The sequence below is a fragment of the Scophthalmus maximus genome, chromosome 4 (genome assembly GCF_022379125.1).
Source record: "Scophthalmus maximus strain ysfricsl-2021 chromosome 4, ASM2237912v1, whole genome shotgun sequence".
NCBI classification, from domain to species: Eukaryota; Metazoa; Chordata; class Actinopteri; order Pleuronectiformes; family Scophthalmidae; genus Scophthalmus; species Scophthalmus maximus.
In genome coordinates this window covers 13647635-13669441 of record NC_061518.1, presented here as the reverse complement: position 1 = coordinate 13669441, position 21807 = coordinate 13647635, and the positions used below count along the sequence as shown (strand labels likewise).

Genomic DNA, 21807 nt, shown 5'->3' with positions numbered 1-21807 from the left:
ACGTCTGAATCCTTAGAGCAGATATATAATACAAAGTCAAGAATAAAGTAGCACCAAATAGAAAAAATGAGGAATTTCCTCTCTGGTGGTTTCGGTCTTCAACAAGTGTTAATAATCTGTGAAGTAGCTCGCTCCATGGTTTTGTTTCTCCTGAGGACGGGGACCTGATGAGTGTCTGTGGTTCGTGTGGTCATGCAACACTTGTACAAACCCCTGCCAGGAAGTTGGACTCCGACTCGGCAGTTAACGAGAAACTTAAGGAGAAAGTTAAAAAAAACCCCAACATTTTTTACACCTTTACTGTGAATGGGAGTAAATGCTGTTTGAGACCATTTCAAGTTCATGAAATCTTTATTTTATTTATAAAAATCAAGAATCATGTATTTTTCTTCCTTCCTTTATTCTATTTCCAGACGGTAAACCACAACACTTATACTTGTCAAATGTGATTATCTAAAGTTAAACGTTTTTTCAGAATGGTGAATCATATATTCTAATTGTGAACACAGACAACCGAGAATTAGTCGCTCGGTGTGTCACGTTGACTTCCCCTTATTTTACTGACGAATCTGTCTCCTCGGCTGCAGCTGGATTTACTTAGAATCGGACGCTAACTTTTAGCCTATTAGCTAAAGCCGGCTACCACAGCAGTCGGCTGAGACGACGCCGGAAGATTAACGGTACAGAGCAACGGGCCGGTACAGACGGACTGCGGCGGCCAGCGGAGGTGCAACGGCACACGGCTCTCGGTCGGTGACATGTTGCTTCAGTCTGTGTTCCGCTTTCTTCGCTTGTGTCGTGTAAAGTACTGTGACGACGCGCAGTTACTTTCTCAATCTGTCAGTGATTCAACTGGAGTCGATGTGGAGCATTCGCAGCGGCGCTGCTGTTGATTTCTATCGGCTGTGACGTCCTGTTTTGAAGGAAATCAGGGGTAAAAAAAGAAAGAAAGGAAAAACGCCACATGCTTCCCTCCATCGCCGCCCGCCCCTTCTCCCCGGGTCGGTCCAACTTGGGACAATCGGCCCTCGGGGGCTGCCGCAGCACCTGACACATTTAGCGGCTCTAACTGAACCCGCACGCTCCGCCGGGCCGGCCCCCGGGTGACTGCCGCTGTGGTTGTGGGAGACGTCGGTCCTTTTTCCTCCGTCGGAAACATCGTGCCTGTTTTTTTCCGTTGGATTGGCGGCGTCGCCAGCGCAGCACAAGGGAGCAACGGTCTGACTCCGACAAAACAGTGACAGACTGAGGGACATCCTTGTTGCCACAGCAACTAGCCGTAACACGATTTCCGGTTAGAGTCACGAAATTTCAAAATAAAAAAAAAATCCTTTGGCACTAAGATACGGTCCAAGTTCTTGGACCGTTTACTTAAGTAACATACTAACTATTTAAAAAAAATATTAAATATTACAAGTTTAAGCCCTGTTGTGAGAAAAAATGCTTATGTAAAATGTGTACATAAAATCAGCAAAAGTATTCAAAGCAACAAAACAATAGACTGGCTCCTGTGACCATACATGATATGAGCAGATAATTACTCCTTGTGCATGAATGTGTAAGAAACATTTTACAGTTGGTTGAGTTGCGGCTCCTCTTGAAAACGTTTATCCAATCCAATAATTGTGAGAAATGCCCAGAAAAGTTAAACCTTCATGATGCTTGTTTTATCCAACAAAAAGTCCAAACCTCAAAATGATTTTAAAAAACAATCAGATCCTCACATTTGAAGATCTGGAACCTTGGACTGTTTGATCTTTTACACGAAAAATTACTTAAAACACCATCATAATAGTTGCCATTCAATTTCCAGGCAATTAACAAATAATTGCAGGTCTAATATCATCTATGTTGGGTTATTTTAATCTATAACAATGCATCATATTTCACAAGAGCATAATATGTTTTCTATGTAAAAAAAAACTTAATTTGATGAAGTTAGTAGTTATTAAATGTTTAGTGGAGTAAAAAGTAATACATATCCCTCTTAAATGTGGAGTTTAAGTATAAAGTGTCATAAAAAAGGAAATATGCAAGTACCTAAAAAGCTTGGTCATAGGTTTCGTATGCAGAAACCTTGTGTGTCTGACCCAGTAAGACACTTCTGGATCATTTCTAGGATCCTTGCTCACCACAGAGAGTTTTTAAAATCTATCTTCTGTCTGCTGTGTATGTAACATGGTTTCTTTAGGTATCTGTTCCATCAGACATGAACCTGTGGTGGATTTAAAAATGAACGAAAGATATTATTTTTTAATTGTTATTATTATAAATATTATTATTATTATTCTTTGACATTTACCCGTTTTTGCATCCAGATCAGCGGCAAATTCAGCCTGACAAGGGCGACTTTTATACTGAAAAGCGTCAAGCGGAAGTCATCATCGGTAACTTCTGCTACTTTGATTGTGGACACAAAAAACTGCGAAATCAAGGAGAAGGACAGCGCCCAGAAGAAGTAAACCTCTGCGAACAGTGTGGAGCATCGCGTTGGAAATGGGACCTCGGCCACGATCTGCGGCTGGTCGGACGTGGACACAGAGGTAGGTAGGGGGGGGGGGGCGCTGCTTTCATCGCCAAGGTCACAGCAACAATGCTGTTCGATTTTTCTCAACATGGGCAGGATGAGTCGTGAAGTTGCCTCGCTGTGATGTTGTCGAAATTCTACCCGCCAGCTGCCTCCGATGGAGTCCGACTTCCTTTCTCCCAGCGGGGCTTGCTCTCCCGGCGGTGCGGTGTGAGCTGGGGGGTTCAGACTTCGAGGCCGGTGGGGGTCCTGCTCCGGTTCGGGAGTGGACTTTTTTTTTGTGGCCTGTGACGAGCTCCGGGGGCTGGGTGGCTGGGTGGCTGGGATATGTGCGGAATACAAAAATCTGCCTCGGCACGGTTCCACAAGTTTGCTGCTTTTCGAAGTAAAGAGCGCGGCCGAGATGTGTGCGTGTGTTAATCCGCCTCAGTGGCCTGTGGCCGCCGGGTTAGGCTAATCCAGTAATCTGGAACAGAGGTGGCTGTGTTTTATTGTAACACCATTACCCCTCATCCTCCTCCTCCTCTTCATCCTCCTCCTCCTCCTCATGCTCTCTCCCTGAGACACAGCGTGTGGATGAACACTTGTCTCGAATGCCTCGAGCTGTGTAATGCTTTATAGTTTCTGGAGCCAAATGACTATTTACATTTTTTAAATGAACAAAGGAAATGAGAGGATCAAAACGCCACTTACAGTATCATGACTCAAACACTTTTTGTTATTAAATCAGCCAGCTCCCCCATCAGCTGAAATCCAACCGCGAACTATTTCGATAAATGGTTGACAGTTCAGTTCATTGATCATGGAAACATGCCAATAATTTATTAATCACAGCCTCTTCAGTGTGAGCATTTGCTGCTCTTATCTGATTCATTCCATTGTGAGTAGAGTATCTTTCTCTCTTCTGTTCCTCTGTTGAAGTGGACTTTTTAGCTCCTTTTTTGCGCTGACTAATAAACAATCAGTTGATTACTTTAAAGTGTTGCCTGCCCAAAGCACTGCCTGAACAGACTCAATGTGCAGTGAGTGCATCAAAGGCCGTTTTTCAACAAAACTCTTGGGAGTCTTGTGCGGTGATAGGAAACAGTGTTGTCTTTGTTTCTCTCTGCTCTGTGGAGAGGATTAATCCGCCTAATGATCTCTAATGTAAGGAAAGGGATAATAGCACATCTGACGGAGAGGAAACCGGGAGAACGGCACTTGTTATTATGAATATTACTGATCCCCGCAGAGCCTGTGTGTGGGCTGCAGGCATTTTACATTAGCTACTTACTTGTGGGTGCAAGTGTGTAAGATTTGCGTCTCCTTCTTTATGTGTGTGTGTGTGTGTGTGTGTGTCGGTGTGTGTGTTTCCATGATCACTCTCATAACGGTGTTCCCCCTTCAAGGTGTAAGTCAGCGCCCTGCACGTGTTTTGTGGACATGTTTGGCACAGTGTGTGTGCGGGGTGTTTTATCTGTAGAGGCTCTCTGGAATGGCACCTTTTCCTTTTCCATATTCTAACCCTGACCAACTCCAGTTAATCCTCCCCAGTGTTGCAGCTAAGATTAGCGGTTTAACTGGAACACTGGCCGGGTGCAGCCCCCGTCCTCACTGTGAGGCACAAACCTAGAAGAAGACAGCAGGATGTATCCAGCTTATTCTCATATCAGCAGTGGGGTGTTTTTCCTAGTAAGGCTTCAATCATATGAAACCATAATCTGTGTGTTTTCCACGCCAGCAAGCCTCAACAGGTGGAACACTTAGTGATTCCATCAGAGATAAGAGGACACTGATTTCTCCTGTGTTTGTGAGTGTGAGATGATGCAGAGCAGATCTCACCAGCGGGGCTCTGCCCTGTGCTGGCTCATTCACAGATCTCATGTGTTAATATGGGCTTGGCTCCTGCTTGACAGATTTAGTTTGGTGTAAGTCTATAATCTCTTTTGTGACTAGATTAGCTCAGGCACGACCCTCTCCTCCTATAGTTTCCGCCTGACTGTAGCATCCCGCTAATCAGCACGTTGTAATATCTTAGTGCCGAGTAGAAAAAGGGATCACATTTTTTTACACTCTCTCTCTCACACACACAAAGTGGAGGAATGGTTTTATATTCTAGGGCCAAACTCTACTGTGTAGAATTTCCTGTGTCGAGTCGGCCATGAGACTTCCTGTACTCTGGTGTTGGATGTGGAGGGGGGTGGGTTGGAGAAGTAGGGAAGGAAGGGGAAGAGAAGCACAAGCAGACTGTACTGCCGGCTGTTGTCAGTGGTGGCCACTGTGACTGCTGCTCACCAACTGAGACTTTCAATGAAACAACACGACCAGACAGAGGAGGCGAAGGAGGGGTTTCTGTCCTCCTTTTTTTTTTTTCCCCTCCCAACAATTTTCTCTCCAGTGACCTTTATAATTACCAGACTCTTTGATAATCACAGAGGAGTAGAAATAATTCTTGTCAGGTACAGTGAGGTATGAAGTGAAGCAGGACATTTTTGTCTCTAAGGTCTCCTCTTTGTGTAATTACAGGACATGTCTTCTGGTTTGTTAAAGCCACAGCGCGACCCTCGGCTCTCCCAGCATGCTACAGCAGTGACAGTGTCTCTCCGTTCAGCAGGTGAGTAGCACCGACTCTCTGTCCTGCTAGTTTCCTTGATGTCCAATTTGAATGTGCTTTGATAAATAATCACAAAGCCTTATCAGAACTGAACACTCGCTCCATCTTCCTTCGTGCCTCTCCCTCCCTCCCTCAGCACTCTTTGATCCGAGAGAAACGTGCCTTGTAAGGAAGCAGGATGTTCACAGGATCCACCAAACTGCCACCCGCTAAAACTCCCCAGCCCGAGCGGCTGGATGAAGTGTACGCTGCCTTACGCAGAGGCTTACAGTGAGTAAACACACCTCAGGCACTGTTCCAGGCGTTGATTCATGGCGTGCATTGCTGCGAGGTGGAATATCACTGAAAACGCAGGAATACAACTGCCCTCGAGTGTTGAAGTGAAGGAGTGACGGTGTTTTGTTTTTTTGTTAGGTCGTACCTGCAGGTCCACCAGCTGGAGCTGGACAGTCTGGGTCAGCAGATCAGAGAAAACAAGCGGAACGGTCGTTTGGTGAGAGGCCACGTCGTCAAACTAGTCACACAAGTATTCACTAATGGTTCAGTACCAGGCTCACTGCAGTCGTCTCAGTCAGGATGATGATTTGATGTGTTGTGATGCTAAACGTTTTAATTCCTTCTTCTTTGTTTGTTGATCGCGCAGGGGTCATTGTACGAGCAGGATAAGGTGAGTTTCAGGAGTGCAGGACATTGAAACTGCTCAACGGTAAAAGAGAGAATAAGAATTGTTTGTATTCGTCTGTCAAGTTTAATGATGGTTTTGTGTTTTGCAGCAAGTGAAAGCCATTGAGAGGTTCATGCGTCGCTTGGAATTCCACCTCAGCAAGGTGAGTATGAGATTATGAAATGAATAGATTCATAGCTTTACTATTAAAAGCTGCTCTTTTCAATATTTCTATATATCTGCAATGGATGTGTGTGATGTGGACAGAGCCGCTCAAAGTGATGCTCCCACAGTGAGTTATCACCTGACTCTGCTGTGGCCTTCAGCTCTGCGGAGCTTGAGCGTCTTTTGGCCGATTGCTGTGGTTTTCCAGCCCACAATTAAATTTTTTTGGTCGTCTATCAGTGCTTTCATCACTGCTCTTTACAAATGCAGCAGGTGGCTATTTATAGAGAAAGAGCTCTGAACAACCCACTGCACAAAAATTGCTCAACACTAAACAGTGGACAGACACTTTTGGTCTCTAGTTGGTGAACACAGTGGATCATTTATCAGCTAAAGATCAGGATATTTCTGAGAGTAAATATAATTTCACCTATATTATGACACTGACATGACGTACAATTATTGCTAATGCTCCTTCTTGCCTGTTGAATGTGAACAAGTTTGCCATAATAACTTTTTAGTGTGTTTCAATGTCAGTAATGTGTTAACACGTTCCACTGCTGTAAACGCAGCATTGACAAAATCACATCCTCAGTGGTAAAAAAAAGAAGATAAATTTAGCTTGTTATTTTTCCTGAAATCAAAAAGGCACTGAATCAAAATCATTTCAATGAAATATTAATCCCTATTATCTCCAATTTAAAAAAAAAAAAATATATTATGCAGTAATGTGCTGAAAGCTGTGTACTCTTCGCTTTTCCAGGTTGATGAGCTGTACGATGCTTACTGTATACAGCGGCGACTGCGTGACGGAGCGAGTAAGATGGTTGCAGCCTTTAACCTGGCCACTGGCAGCAAGGAGGCCAGAGAGAGCCTGAGTGAAGCCAACAAGGGCTACAGGGAATGTACAGAGGTAAGTGACGGGCCTGAGGTTGATTAGTCTGCACTTTATGTGTCAGCATGAACAATGGCTGTGCTTCTCTGTGATGCACATATTTTGCTCTCATAAATTTGTGAATATATTAGTAATTAGTAAATATAATTTCGGCTGCAATGAAAAATTATTATCCTTAGCCAAGTAGTCGACAGATTATGGATCTGTACATTGTGATTGTTTTTTTTCTCTCAGTCCAAGTTGATGTCTTTAAACTGCTTGTTTCATTTTACCAATAGATTTCCAGTGTAATATCAAGACAGGGGTGGGGAACCATTTTTCTTTTAAATCTTTCTAAAATCCTTTTATTAGTATCGTTCTAAATTATCAAACACGTTTAACACACTACGAGATGCTGCTACATAACAGCTACATGTGTGTTTCGTTCACCCTGACCTTGACCTGACAGTTAGATCTATGAATCTACTATTTTATATTGGGGTTTTTTTATCGCAGAATAAAAAATCCTTTTTGTATTTCTGAATTGTCTCATGAGCTGCATAAGACCCAGAGTTTGTTTTTTTTGCCACCCCTGATTTAAAACAAAGAAAGGCAGCAAGTCATCACTTCATAGAAGCTAAAAACAGTGACCTTTTTCATTTTTGCTTGAAAAATTGCCTAAATAATCAATCAGCTTTCCAAATAGTTTCTGATTCATTTCTCTCAAACAACAAATCAATTACCAAACAAATGATTTCAGGTGTAAAAGGTGTATAGCAAATGATACACTTTTCTAACCTGCCGCTCTTTCTGTCTCTGTAGCATATGTGCTCTCTTGAGAGCGAATTAGAAAGCCAGATGGGAGAATTTCATGTCAAGATGAAGGGTGAGTCACTTTCTACACTCATGTGACTTCCTATTACTAATAGTTGTCCACTTCTCATGTTTTGTTAATTTCTGATGTTTCAGGCCTTGCCGGCTTTGCACGGCTGTGTGCTGGTGACCAATATGAGGTATAAAAAAACTAAATATAAAATTCATATAAAATTTAAAATAAATTCAAGCATGTAGACAGCTTTTTACAGAGTCGCCATGCATGTTGCATCACATCAGCTGTTTTTGCCCTCATTAGGTACTAATGCGTTATGGGCGTCAACGCTGGAGGCTACGAGGCCGCGTGGAAGTCAGCAACAAGCAGATATGGGACAGTGAAGAGTATATTTTCATGCCTCTTGTCACAGAGCTGCTGTCAATCAAGGTAATGCAATCAGCCTTTAAAGAAAAAGGCTCATATTATTCTACAATTTTCATGTTTCTATTTTTTAAGCTGTGGATTAATACAAATGGTGCTTTAGTGAGTATTTACAGCTCGAGGGTGGTTTATATGAAATCAACTCAAAATAAACTACAATGTTTGTTTTTGGTATAACATGTCACAGTGTGATGACGTACATGGAGCAGTTCTATCTGTTTTTAATCATTTTTGGACTATGGTCTATGGCACATAGGAATAATCTCTATCAGGTTTAGTTAGTTTTATCTATTAATTGTTGTTTTTGGTATTTTCATGCACTTTGTTGGCATTAATAAAAAATATTCTACCACCAATCTTATCCCCTTAACTTACAACATGTTGTGACTGTAGGCAGAGGCTTTAGCTAATTATTGTCTTTCTTGAATTCTCATGGTTTCTCACATCCTCATTTATCTGTCATTTGTCTGTTTTGGTTGTCAAGGTGACGGAGCTGAAGAGCCTGGCCAATCACGTGGTGGTGGGCAGCGTGTCCTGCGAAATGCTCGACCTGTTCTGCCCACTCCCCCAGACGCTCGCCGTGGATATCAACGATCTCGGGACGGTGAAGCTGAACTTGGAGGTCACCTGGAGGTGTGTCTCTTCCTCCATCTTTTTATTTCTAGGGGCAGCTGCACTCTTCTACTTAGATGCAAGTGAGGGAGTGTAAAATGTCCACTTCAGTGAGCCAGACAGATACTCTTCCCATATCATGTGATTGCATGCACCATAAATCATTCCTGATTGTTGTAAAGGCACCATTCAAGTTGAGTTTATCACAAACGGTTAATTATTGAAGGTTTTGAACTTGTGCATGTGTAGCATCAATGCTTTGCTCAGTTCTAACGGGTTATCCTGCAGCATGTAGCTCTAGAGGCCTAAGGATCTATTATTTCTGTAATATTAACATGTTTAGACATCAGTGTCTTTAACCCTGTTGCTCACCCTTTGTCTTTTCTCCCTTCTCTCTCTCAGTCCATTTGATAAGGATGACCAGACTTCATCCACCAGTACAGTTTCTAAACGGCTGCTATCCAATCAGAGCCCTCCAGACACGCCCTCTATGCGGGAGCAGGTGTTTTATGTGAGTCACATTATTCAACCTCAGTGTATTTCTACTTACAGCAACTCTATCACACCTGCTGTTTCTCCTCTGAGGCCAGTTTCACAAAGATGGAATCAACATCTTGACTCCTCTGTTGCACAAAGCTAGTTATAGACTAGTTTGTTATATATTCTGGGTTGGTTTAAAAAATATTCTAAACTAAAAAAAATGCAAATCACATCAGACAGCTTGGCTCCGTTTTCTTACATGTTATTTGGGAAATTCAGTGAATTATGTTATTAAAAAAAGCAGATGCTGCTGAGATGAGGTCTTTATTAAATTATCTAACTTGTGTAGACGAGGGGTGAATGACAAGTTAATGATCTATGGTCCTACTGTGGAGCATGCCTTCTTTGTGGATGTCGCATCTTGTCAATGGTCTACTACGTGTTGAGGTTGGTTCATCCGGACTTTAACGAGAGTTGTATAACTCCTCTCCTTCTACCGTAGCTCACTAATTTATCAATCACCCCTCGTAAGAGCAAACTGACCCGACACCACAGACCAATCTTTGTGAAACCAGCCCCTGGTTCATTTGTATAAAGGCTTTGTAACAGCCATGTTAATCAGTCAAACACTGTTTACTATTCATAATATATATATATATATATATATATATATATATATATATATATATATATATATATATATATATATATATATATATACACACACACACACACACATATATATATATATATATATATATATATATATATATATATATATATATATATATATGGATACACACACTGTATATTTGCCATTTGCCTCACTGATGGCTACTATTACTGTCATTTCGTTGGCTTGTTCTATTTCAGCTGCTCCCCAACTGCTTTGTCTGTAGCAGTAGCACTGATGTGTGTGAGGATATTCACAGAGGACTGTGTGGTAGGACATGTGGTTGCGGGAGTGGCGTGCCTGATGTGAGAAGAATGAATGATGGCAGTCATGGGTGGTGTGACAGCAGCAGCAGTATGTATGAACGAAGCTGTGGTCCTTGTAGCTGTTTAATAGTGGTTGAGTAGCGCTCCATCATGTCCATCCTCTTCCTCACCTCACTGAAGAGCGTGCCACATGGCAGGCCCAGACCGAACTGCTTGTTGGTGGAGGCATTCCAAGACGGTGTGACGGACAGGACGACATCCTCGCGCTGTGAATACAGCCACACAAACCCCTGCTTCACCTCCGTGCAGTCGGTGTGTTGGGACATAGTTGTAGCTGTAGTTTAGATTATAGTGATCAAGCTAAAAGAAATCAGAAATGGAATAGCAATGATAATTTATTCACCAAAAGTAATTAACATACAACAAATCAAGTCTACAAATGTGTTTGTAAAATGATTAGTAAATTGACTGAATTGTTCCAGTTAATTCCGTTCTTCAGTTTAGAGCCAAGTGACATTTTATTGAATCTAAACCGAAGAAAGACTATGACGGGTATTTTGTCTGCTGAAATATCTTTACATCTTTGTTATGTAATTTTTAACTGGATATTCTAAAACAACAAACTTTGGATAGTTGTTAGTTTTGTTTAAATTCACAGTGACATTGAATTGATCCGTTGGGTTTCTAAAACCTTTTCTGTCCCCCCAAAGAAAGTTTAATATCCCTGTAAACAAATTTTTTATCTATCAACCATTTACAGTGTTTGGGAAATTAGCAACAAATTGAGCCTAAATTAATGTTACTAGATTGAAATAATCTAACAGTTGTGCAAGTTAAGGCTTTTTGTCTTCACTTCTTTACTGATGCTTCAGCTTGATGAGCCTCGTCAGTTTTTCTTTTTTACCTGCCACAAATTAGGGTTAGGGTTATTTAATTTTGTTGCTTGAATAAATCTTACTGACCTGAAAAGTGGTAGTGTAATTCATTTTCTGTCTCTTTCTCACCTGTCACGTCGCTGTGTTTCCTTTCTAGTCTTTGCTGAAGCGACAGGGAGAAATGGAGAACGGGACAGTCTGGTCCAACTCCTCTGAATCCTCCGACGACTCCTCTAGTCCTGCGCTGGCTCATCACACTCAGAGGCTGACGGCCTCCAACATGCTGCAAAGCACTCTCACCAGTCAGCTGACGTTCAGTCCGCACAAGTCTAGCGCTTCGACGCCGTCACTCTCATCCAACCAAGAGGAGGACGAGACAGAAGCCGGGGAGGTCTTCTCTCAGACAGATGCCGTGCCCAACGGCCATCTGCAGACTTCCTGCCCTCACAGCCACGTGGGCGAGAGCAGCCCGGACTGTACGGTGACTGACAGGGCATCTCTGCAGTCAGCTGACCTCTCAGACAGCTCCGCAGACCTGAGCTGCTCATGCCCCGACGTCTCTTCTGTACCTGCTGTGTCATACGTGGAGCGAGCAGACGTGCCTGAAAGCGGCGTCCCACAAGTGTGTGTTTCAGCAGAGGAGGTAAAGGACAAACCGTGTGAGGACTTGACTTTACAGTCTGCAGCAGCAGCAGAGGACAGCACCACTGAAGCAGAGGGTGGACGCCAGGGAGAAGCATCAGAGAAGCACAGTCAGCCACAGCAGTCCACCCAGGAGCAGAAACAACCAGAGGACGCTCAGACGGTGAGCGTCTTCATCTGGAACTTCGTCTGGTGTTTTAGTAAAGTGTTGATGGTGATCATTGTTAACACCCGCATGTTTCTTCTCCATAGGTTCCTTTCCCTACTTCCACTAGTTTCAACCAGGAAGTTGAGACGGCCCTTGAAAGTTTCGACTTTCTCAACTGCTCTGACCTTGATGAAGAGGAGGAGGAGGGAGAGGAAGAGGAGGAGGAGCTGGAGCAGCAACAAGAGAAAGACAAAGGAGAAGAGGAAGAAGAAGATGAGCATGAAGAGGACAAACAAAACGTGGAGGAAGAAGAAAAGGATGAACTGAAGTTCTACTCTGGAGGAAGGTCAGTGTTGGACAGGCGTTACTGTTCTGGTTCACTCATCATTTTCATTCATTTTTGGGGCTTTCTGCATTAAAAAAGATCTGTAGACCGTCTGTACACTACCTGCTCAGCACCAAACACAGCTTGTGAACAAAGTGTAAGTAGTGTAAAGTATTATATATAGGCAGTCTTGATACTGTGTAGAACATGGGGCAAATCAGTGCAACTGTATTGTATATTCTTGTGGAGTTTTGTTAATGTAGGGACATTTTATGCACTTTATTATCTATACATATTGAATACTTGAATACTGCATTTCATTCAGTGTAAACATAATGTATTAGCAATGAAAAGGTAGACCAAATTGATTCTGTCAGTGTGGAATAAGATGGTTCCCCTCACGTTAAAGCGACCTACAGGGAGAAAAACAAGAAAACTGAGCTAAGGGTTTTTAATGGATTTGTATATATTTGACCTGAGAGTTTTTCCGTTGTCACCCGAGTCTCCATCTTTTTGTCTCACTCGACAGTGATGAGGAAGAGGCAGAAGGCCTTGAGATCCTTATGGAAGCACCAGAAGGATTCAGGAACTCAGATGAAGATCGTTTCTCTGAATCACAGGTTAATCCAACCCTCTGTTATGTGACTGTTTTTATGTTAACCCCCAAAATATATTTGCCTTGAATTATTTTTTTATTTTAAAGGAGTCAAGTGTGGAAGACGTGCAGGACATAGGACAGATGGAAATACCTGAGGATAAGGAGGACATGGGGCAGGATCCCTGCGAGGAGAAGGGAGATGAACGACACGGTAAGAAGACAGTCAGTGAAGAGGCAGCAGTCGATCATGTGACAACACAACTGCAGGCGAAAGGAGTTTGTTAATACGCTTTGTTTTTGATTTTGCAGGAGAGGGCACATCACAAGATCCAGAGGAACGTCCATCCACTCCCAGCCATTTGGCCACGACTGTCTTCTAATGACAGTGAATCCATAGCTAAACCATTTCTCCCACTCTGATCTACTCCTGCCCCCCCCCCCCCCCCCCCCCCCACACACACACACACACACACACACAAACACACACACACACACACACACACACACACACACACACACACACTGAGGGACCAGAGACCTCGAGGATGTCCCACTTCCTGCTCAGACAAACAAGCTCTTCTATTATGGTGGAGGTTGTGCACATATATGCCTTGTTTTGACAAAGAATGATAAACCTTGGGTTTTTCGCATCAGTCATGTCTGAAAGTAACCCCAAAACACACACACACATAAACCGCCCTTCAAAAGTCCTTATTCATTCAATACATGCACTCATATCATGTTGCCTGAGTTAAAGTGTAATAACACTTAAGTTTACACTTTCATAAACTGTTCCTGTCATGTGAAAATTCAGTGTCCAAAGTGTAAACATTTCAGGAGCAGCTGAAGGCGGCCTTGTTCTTGCCTTTATTACAGTGCTTTTTTTTTAATAACGTTTTAATAATTTTGAAAAGGCTTTTATATGTTCAAGTTGGATGGTTTTTTTCAATCCACAGAGGCATTCAACCACTTACCGAGTTGAATTATGAAATGATCAGTATTTTTGCGGACATGGAAAAACTATTGAGGTTATAATTTTCTGTGTTAAATCAGCTCACAGCCCAGAGCTCTTTTGCTGTTGGCAGAACAGGAAAAGACTTCATGAGCATGTGATGTTTGTCTCTAGAGTTTGCTCAAACTGAAGTCATATCCAAATCAGGAATGTGCCCTTAAAATCAACAGGATTAGGCATCAGAGACGGGTAAGGAGAATTTTCAGAAATACACAATTAACCTTCAAAGCTGTACCAGGGCCTGAGCTGAATAGTGAACACGTGTTTATACATATATACTGTATATATATATGAAGAAATATAAACACTTGGAAAGATAGCAGTTTAAGTTTTTCTCCAAAACTTCTTTTGGTCCAGTTTTACAAACGATGAAAACAATCTGCAGTGTAAAACTACATTTAAACCTGCATGTGTTGCTGCCTCACACTGCCAGCATGTCTGTATAAAACGCTCATGTGATCTGTTCTGCGCCATTGTCGTATCAGCGTCATGCTTTACGTTGTTCTACGAAGCCTCGTCATTCAGAAAGTGCCTCAAGTGACAGGGATGTAAGGTTTTAAATGCCAGGACAGGAGAGATCAGGCAAAAAGAAAACAGTGTTTATTTTCTGAATTACTTTTAAGAGTGTGCACAATAAGAGATATTTACTGTTTCATATAAAGAATTGTATATGTCTTGAAATGTTCAAATGTTTATGTTCAGAAATGTCTGAACTTTATAAAACTTTCTTTAAAAGTTACATGCCTGTCGCCGTGTTGAATGAGTCGAAAATTCTCTTTTGTCGTCCAGAGTAAAGAACTGAACGAAGACATTAACAAACTAACTACTACTACATTAATGGGGAGTGAGGAATGTGTTGGGTGGTCTTAAGGAAATGGCTGCGGCTCTATCATGACACTGAGTTATGTCGCCCAGATCAACAAAATAAAAGGACAAAACGACTGTACTTTAAGAGATTTGAAAATGGCTCACACTTTAATACATTTGTCTTGTTACCTTTAATACCTATGACATCAACATTTTTTCAAAATGATTAAAAAACCTTAAAACATCTTTTGTTTAAAATCGGGAAAAAAATCTAACATCAGGAAACACTTAAATTCAAGTAAACTATCAGCAGTGTGGAACAAAGGCACTGGTAAAGGGTTTTTCAGCTGATCCATCAATTACGTCATTAAGATGTCATAAAGCTTGTGGAAGTGATATAGTAAATAGGACAAGCGGCTACCACCAGTTAAAAACTTCTACACTGCTACAGAGGAAACACAAACAGATCTGCTGGCTGTGTGGACGCCACGGTCTTGGCTGTCGGTGACGGTGGCCGGGCTGCAGAGAGAAAGACAGACAAAATGACAGATTTCCAGATTTTTTAATAGGATGTTCATATATTTTTTTTATTTTAGAAGAACCTCTGACATCAGCTTTTGCCCTTTCATATTAGTTTGACTGAAGCAATATGGCGTATAGATGCAGGTGTTAAGATTAATGTGTATGATGATGGGGATACGGGATATGTTTGAATAATTGTTTCTAAAGTTCTCAAATAAGGACCAAGGCAGGGATCCATCCATCCATCCATTATCTATACCGATTAATCCATTAAGGGGTCACGGGGCTGGAGCCGACATACAGAGACACACAACCATTCACACCTAGGGTCAATTTAGAGTCTCCAATTAACCTAACTCCAATCTGCATGTCTTTGGACTGTGGGAGCCGGAGAACCCAGAGAGAATCCACGCAAACACAGGGAGAACATGCAAACTCCACACAGAAAGGCCCTGGTTAGTTGGAACCGGGATGTGAACCCAGAACCTTCTTGCTGCGAGGCGACTAATAGTAAACAGTTAAGTAAGTTAAGACATACCCAGGTGTATGTGTGCATCTTCCTGTTTCTGCATTTTCAGAGATTAGTGTGTTCTCACCTAAAAACTGAGTGGCTGCTCCTGTGAACCTCCCATCTGCAGTAAAGCTGTGCTGAGCTCGGCCTTCAGCGCCGAGTAGTCTGGCTGCTCCGAGTACTGCAGAGCCATCACTGAAGTCAGGTAGCTTTGAAATACTCCTACAACGTGATACACACATACACACAGACAAATGGTATCAAATCACATACTTATGCTCACTTACATACCTTAAACAGTATGTTACATTAGAAACATTTAAACTCACTGGAAACTCTCGTCTTCCCAAAGCAGTGACTCAACAGTGCAGGGACGTCGTTCATGAACCTACAATGAGAACTTTTTTAGAGGATTTGTATTTTCTCTGTTTTGTACTACTGACTTGTAGTTTATACGTTGATGTTTATAAAGGATTTTAGCAGAGTTTCGATGGAACCCCAGTATTTCTATGGTGTTTGAAAGGTGCGTGGACTTAAAATATCCCAGTGGTGATAGACTCTCCAACCTCTGTTTGTGCGTGGCGACCTGGTCCGGTTGACTGAGCTCAGTCCAGGGCAGCGAGCCCGTGCGCCATTGCAGCATGCAGTAACCAAGAGACTGCAAGTCGCTGCGTCGAGACGGTGCTGAAAGCAGTAAATACGCCGACAGTGATGACAACAACTGTTTCCCCTGACACGTCAACACAACAAAACAATCCTCAGCCTGTCGCCCTGTTTTCTTTGATTTTCATAGTCAAACAAGTAGAATGTTGAATTAGCTTGAGCACTAAGAGATATTACAATCGGCTTTACAAGACAAGATCAAATCAGTCTTTATCATGTGTAGTGTGTGCCTGACAGATGGACGTGGGAGGACTGCTGCTGAAGGAAGAAAAAATAAATTTGGCAGATTACAATGACTCACTGTATATGGTGAATTGATTTATATTTCCCTGATAGTGATTGGAGGAGGGTTTCAGTTTTTGAATGGAGAGTTAGTAAACCCTCAAAATGACACACCTGCTCCCTTATGTGCATCCAGGCTGATGAACTCAATGGCGCCCTCGTGTGGTGTCCTGCTGGCTTCACGGTACTCTACGTGTTGCCCTCCTGGACAGTACCTGAAGGCATGGCAGTATCCTACAAGGTAAACCTAACCACACAGACACACATACGGAAAGAGTTGTCAGCATAAAAACACACTTCGATGGACACTGACAGAGCACAGTCAGAATATGTCTCACCTGTGATGCTTGTCCTGGTCTGATGTAGATGTTTTCTGCGTTAATATCCGCATGAACATACTCGTTTGAATGGATGTACTGCAGAACATCCAACTGCGAGGAGAAGGAAATGTTAAGAGTTGATTTAGAATGAGGCAAATAGGTCTCACAGGTCAGAGTTCTGGTCATATATTCTCTGGGGACTATGCGTGAGGGACTGACAACCAATCAATCAATCAATCAATCAAGGGAGAACACTCACTAGTCTACAGGCGAGCTGAAGAACTGCTTCCTCAGACAGACAATCTTCTTCCTCAGTCACAGACTGGAGAGACTGGCCCATGTCGGGGAAAATCAGGAACCTATAAACAAAAAAAGACAACATGTAGCAAAAAAAACAAGATAATGTAAAATACTTCCATGTGATGCTTAAATATTAAGGAAATAAACTTTTCAAACCTGTAGGAATCTGCATGGAGACCAAAGCCAGCACAGGAAGGAATCCCCAGAAAATCCATCTTGTTTTGTTTGATCCACTTGTCCACTAAAGAGACACAGGATGGTTAGCATGTGAGGTGCATATGTAAAATTACACTCATTACAAAAGGTTTAAAGATTTAATTTGTCCTCCAGATGGTCATGATGATGCACCTATTGAATACATGTTTTTGTCCACATCTCTCTTAGTATATACAATGAAATGAATGGCAGTGATATTGTGTAGCAGCATCGCATGTGAAACTGCCACAACCCTTCTTACCATCTACCTCTATTACAGACTCAAACAATCGACTGTGACAAACACTGATGCCACCTTGAAAGAGTCAAGCTACTGTAAGACTGCAGCCAACCCTCCACGATTGTCAGAAAATCTCCACTGGTTTGTCTGGGTTTTATTTTTCTAGGTGATGCTTTGACGATTGTAGATATTAATGAAAACACACTTCGCCCTCACCAGATGCAGGTTTTGCAGCTCTCTGCAGAAAGTTCTGCTCATTGAAGATTCTTCCAACTTTAGCTCCCTAAGAGGAAGAAAAACTTTATTGAGCCCACTCAGTGAAATTAAAAGAAAAAATAAGAAACAATCTGTTTATAATTCATCAGTTTTTTGGATGAAATACCCAGAAATTCTTAAAAGTTCATGTGAGTGCTGAGGTGGCACTTACCAGCTTGAGAATGTGATTTGATTCCTTGGATCGTGAAACGGTTTGTGAAACTGAAAAGGATGAAAAAACAACATTATTCAATTGACATAAATAACGATCCTTTCTATTAATATCTTTTCAAAGAGAAACTGCTGCTCTATCCAATTAACTCGTGTAGTCATTGAGTGCAGTTGAACCCAGACACTTCAACACATTTTAACCTACAGATCATTGGTCCATTATTTTAGTTTTGCTCAACCAGCTATGTTGTACAAAACTGATTTTATATATATATATATACTATAATTATTATTTGATAATTTCTTCTGAAATATAAACTTATCTTTTTCTAATCTTTATCCTTTCTCACAGAACATTTCACTATTTGTTGTTTCTTGAAGGGTTGTGAAAGGCTGTGATGTACACAGCAGGCATATTTTATTTTATATGTAAATATATATATTTACACATATTTATTATTTGTATTTTTTAAATGTTCAAAATAAAGTATTTCAATTCAAATTCAATTCAATTTGTTGAAGGGTTGTTACGATAATGAATTATTGATATTATTATATTATTATTTTTATATTATTTATTTTTATTGTTTAGTGTCTTTGCAATGAGGTCTAGGGGAAAGCAGGGTTCGAGCCACCGACCTTCTGGTTAGTGGACGACCCTCTCTATCTTGTGAGCCGCGAAACAACTATTTCTCGTTGAGGCCCGTCTCACCTTCATAGACGACCTCTGTCAGCGTTTGATCGAGCAGTTTCATCAGTTTCCACTTCTTGCCCGTTGTGTCCGTCACCTCCTCGCCTTCCTGTAGCGGCTCCACCGCGGACACTTGCTTTGCCTTCTTGGCTTTGCTTTTTCCTGTTGCTGTGCATTCATGTGTTTGAATTAGTGAATGTGAGTGGTCAATAAGACTATCAAAACGCTTTATAAATGCAGTCCATTTCTATTTCCGTAATCGGGGAATTTGTGAAGCATTTAGTTTTGTGGCGTCTCTCACCTTTTAAAGGAGACTTGGAGATTGGTGAGGAAACAGGAGGACGGACAGGAGATCCCTCTGCTCCCTCACTTGTTATTACAGTCAGCTTCTTTCCCTCTTCTACCTGCTTCAAAGCGGGACTGGAGAGTTTTGCCTTTCCTCTGACTTCACATGGATCCAGACACAAAGGATACATATTAAAGAAATGATGACGGCAAGTGGATAGACACTGTAGTTTTTAATAAGATGTTGTAGGAATAAATGGATTAAATAGATTATGTTTGGTTTGTGTTTCAACTTACCGAGCCGAGGAGTTTTCACAACAGGCAAAGTTGAAGACTCTAAATTTGGCTCTACCTCTGCGTTGACTCTGGAAGTGACTGTGTTCTGCTTTTGTGGAGATATCTGGCAACCAACGCTTTTACCTGTTCATACAAAACAGATATTTTATTCATCTGTATGCATCATTTTTGAACAAAATTTGTTTAGTTTAAAAAAGTTAAAATATAGATGTTACGCTGCCCTGCACTTCTTCAGTCTCTTCCCGCTTCTGGATGTACTTTCTCTTCTTGCATATCTTATTAGAAAACAAAAAAATCTTAAATGAGAAACTGCTTCCGGACCATTTCAATTACCTTCAATCTTGTCATCTATGACAGGATTAGTGGCTTCTGTAATGTTGACTTTAATTCCCCTGTCCAGACGGAGAGAGTTGCGAGTCTTACGCAGTGCAGGACGAGATGATACTGGATATGAGGTGATACATGCATGGGCTGCAGACAAAGAAAATGTTAAAGTCAAATTAAGGTTTATAATCAAAAAGTCTAAAATCAATAAACAAGACAAAGTAGCTACTAATAAAATATTGGCAAGATATTTACCTTTGGTTTCTGTGGGTTCACATATTCTGCTTGAAGTGAAGCTTTCTTTAGCTAGAGATTTTGCAATTTCATCACTTTTGCGTGGAGAGAGACTTAAAGAAGCAGCTGAGCTCACATCTCCAGATTCTTCAGCGGGACACGGAAGCTTGTCCCCACATGATGGACAGAATCTGAAATCAGGCTGCAACTTTGTCCCACATTGGGGGCAGAAACGAAAAGGCATTCTGCAAGAGTAAACACACACTTTATCATACTTCTATCCTGACCACTAGTGTCTCTGTAGGGTAAATCATTGTGTGTGTGTGTGTGTGTGTGTGTGTGTGTGTGTGTGTGTGTGTGTGTGTGTGTGTGTCCTTGTAGATGAACCCACAAATCAAAACACACAAAGCTATTAATACAATGCACCTTGTGATTTGTTATACAATAGCTGAAAATTCAGTTAAGAATTATCATTCATAGAACATACAGTAACTTTCACAACTGAAGAAATTATCACTTGTACATAAATGTACTAATATCACATTGTAACATACTCTATTACAAGTAAAAGTCCTGCTTTGATGACACATACTTTGTTGGTATAATTATCTCAATGTACTTAAACTATTAGAAGTATTCGATGCAGACAAAAGAACCCACAAACAATTATTCCATATTAGCACATTGTCAATTCATGTGCAATCAATTCATTTTTGGGGGGTTTAGAGTCATGATATTGCTTTTCAGTCTTACATGACACATAATTTAAAGGATTGTTATGACAGCTGCCAATGAAGTCATTATTTCATTATTTCTTTCTTTCAAATAAATGTAAAGGCATTGAAACACTGAAGTAACGTACAAGTAATTAACAAAGTTTACTATTTGTATTGAGCGATTTATCTGTTGCCATGGAGATACATCTTCTCTCCTGGTTATGGTTTACCATGGCAACTACAGTCTGCTCTCGAAACCTGCATCCGACCTCCCAGTGTGACACTGATAAGATCATTCTTGCAGATTATTGTCACAGTTTTGAAGGTAACGTTAGCCACTGTTAGCACAATGCTAGAAATACGACAAATTGAAATGTTGCAGCGGATTTCCCCCCTTAACATTGAATAATTTATATCTCTGTCACTTTGATCTTTTCCTTTACAGTCCGTGACAGAGACCGAGCAGCACAACGTCAGCTAGCTGGAGTTGAAGACACCAGATATAAATATAGCTCCTGAGTTTTAGGCCTGGGTATCGTCTTGCTGCTGATTTTGAGCGCTGACTTTTAAATATTAAAACTGGCGCATCAGTGGGGAAAAAACATATTTAATAATGATTAATAGAAGTAGTCAAGACGAATGACAGGTCTCAGATACCTTCACAGAGCTCGACCACGGCCAGCTTGTTTGGGTTCAGTCCAGTGTTTCTTCTTCTTTCCCGGACATACATATACGCTGCTGTCATTGCGGCGAGGGGAGATGCTGCCCCCTGCAGGAGTGTGGGGCAGCTGCTGCCAATCTGTTTTCATACAAAGATTTAATCGGCTCTCAGAAAAACTGTTTTTTTTTCTCTTCTTCAAACAAAAGATGATGACGATGCAGTCAGAAATCAAACAAACTCAACATGTTTTGTCGACAGCAACATCATTGAAGCAGGTCAAAGATTAATTTATACTTTCATGAGCCTTTTCGTCAGTGGGACGATAGAAGTCGTTTACAAAGTTAAATCCAATCAACTAAATTGTTCTATAGAGAGGATACAGTCAAGACGACTTGATGAATTGTGATGGACTACTTTACAATCAAATATATATATATATATATATATATATATATATATATATATATATATATATATATATATTGGAAAAAAAACTTGTAGATAAAATAACTTTGCCATTAGGTTTTTTTTTGGAAATAATGCTTTTCAGATTTAGGTTATAGTATCACAAAATGCTGAAAAACAAACACGAGCAGGTCAATTACTTCCTGCGTTGTGGTGAGATA

The 21807-nt window shown here is 41.2% G+C and overlaps 2 protein-coding genes across 4 annotated transcripts; one reads left to right on the top strand and one right to left on the bottom strand.

Moving 5' to 3' along the window:
• Nucleotides 1-550: 550 nt before the first annotated feature.
• Nucleotides 551-15034, top strand: LOC118302288 (rho family-interacting cell polarization regulator 1). Of its 3 annotated transcripts, none has more exons than XM_035628327.2 (19): nt 551-749; nt 2319-2543; nt 5033-5120; nt 5257-5390; nt 5535-5613; nt 5764-5787; nt 5894-5947; nt 6713-6862; nt 7646-7709; nt 7793-7836; nt 7956-8081; nt 8560-8708; nt 9090-9198; nt 10287-10418; nt 11139-11786; nt 11876-12117; nt 12626-12716; nt 12800-12905; nt 13004-15034. In XM_035628327.2, exons 4-19 carry the CDS (start codon nt 5299-5301, stop codon nt 13072-13074), a joined length of 2181 nt encoding a protein of 726 aa, XP_035484220.2. In that variant the 5' UTR covers nt 551-749; nt 2319-2543; nt 5033-5120; nt 5257-5298; the 3' UTR covers nt 13075-15034. The 3 variants fall into 3 exon arrangements, with proteins under 3 accessions (XP_035484220.2, XP_035484219.2, XP_047187515.1); XM_035628326.2 differs by having other exon boundaries at nt 551-1294; XM_047331559.1 differs by lacking the exons at nt 551-749; nt 10287-10418.
• Nucleotides 14654-21293, bottom strand: vrk3 (VRK serine/threonine kinase 3). The gene is made up of 16 exons (XM_035628325.2): nt 21178-21293; nt 19826-20049; nt 19580-19717; nt 19247-19369; nt 18966-19109; nt 18686-18832; nt 17975-18024; nt 17764-17830; nt 17268-17352; nt 17071-17170; nt 16830-16922; nt 16606-16738; nt 16113-16230; nt 15876-15934; nt 15632-15768; nt 14654-15032 (listed from the first exon to the last, which is right to left on the bottom strand). Exons 2-15 carry the CDS (start codon nt 20046-20048, stop codon nt 15632-15634), a joined length of 1617 nt encoding a protein of 538 aa, XP_035484218.1. The 5' UTR covers nt 20049; nt 21178-21293; the 3' UTR covers nt 14654-15032.
• Nucleotides 21294-21807: the final 514 nt, after the last annotated feature.

What these genes read in the sequence shown, in the direction of transcription:
- LOC118302288 (XM_035628327.2), top strand. Translation starts at nt 5,299, where the DNA reads ATGTTCACAGGATCCACCAAACTGCCACCCGCTAAAACTCCCCAGCCC. An exon ending in ATTTCATGTCAAGATGAAGG is followed by an intron (nt 7,710 to 7,792) that starts GTGAGTCACTTT and finishes CTGATGTTTCAG; the next exon opens with GCCTTGCCGGCTTTGCACGG. An exon ending in GAAGGGAGATGAACGACACG is followed by an intron (nt 12,906 to 13,003) that starts GTAAGAAGACAG and finishes TTGATTTTGCAG; the next exon opens with GAGAGGGCACATCACAAGAT.
- vrk3 (XM_035628325.2), bottom strand. Translation starts at nt 20,048, where the DNA reads ATGCCTTTTCGTTTCTGCCCCCAATGTGGGACAAAGTTGCAGCCTGAT. An exon ending in TGAACCCACAGAAACCAAAG is followed by an intron (nt 19,718 to 19,825) that starts GTAAATATCTTG and finishes CTTTGTCTGCAG; the next exon opens with CCCATGCATGTATCACCTCA. An exon ending in AGCTGCAAAACCTGCATCTG is followed by an intron (nt 17,353 to 17,763) that starts GTGAGGGCGAAG and finishes GTGTCTCTTTAG; the next exon opens with TGGACAAGTGGATCAAACAA.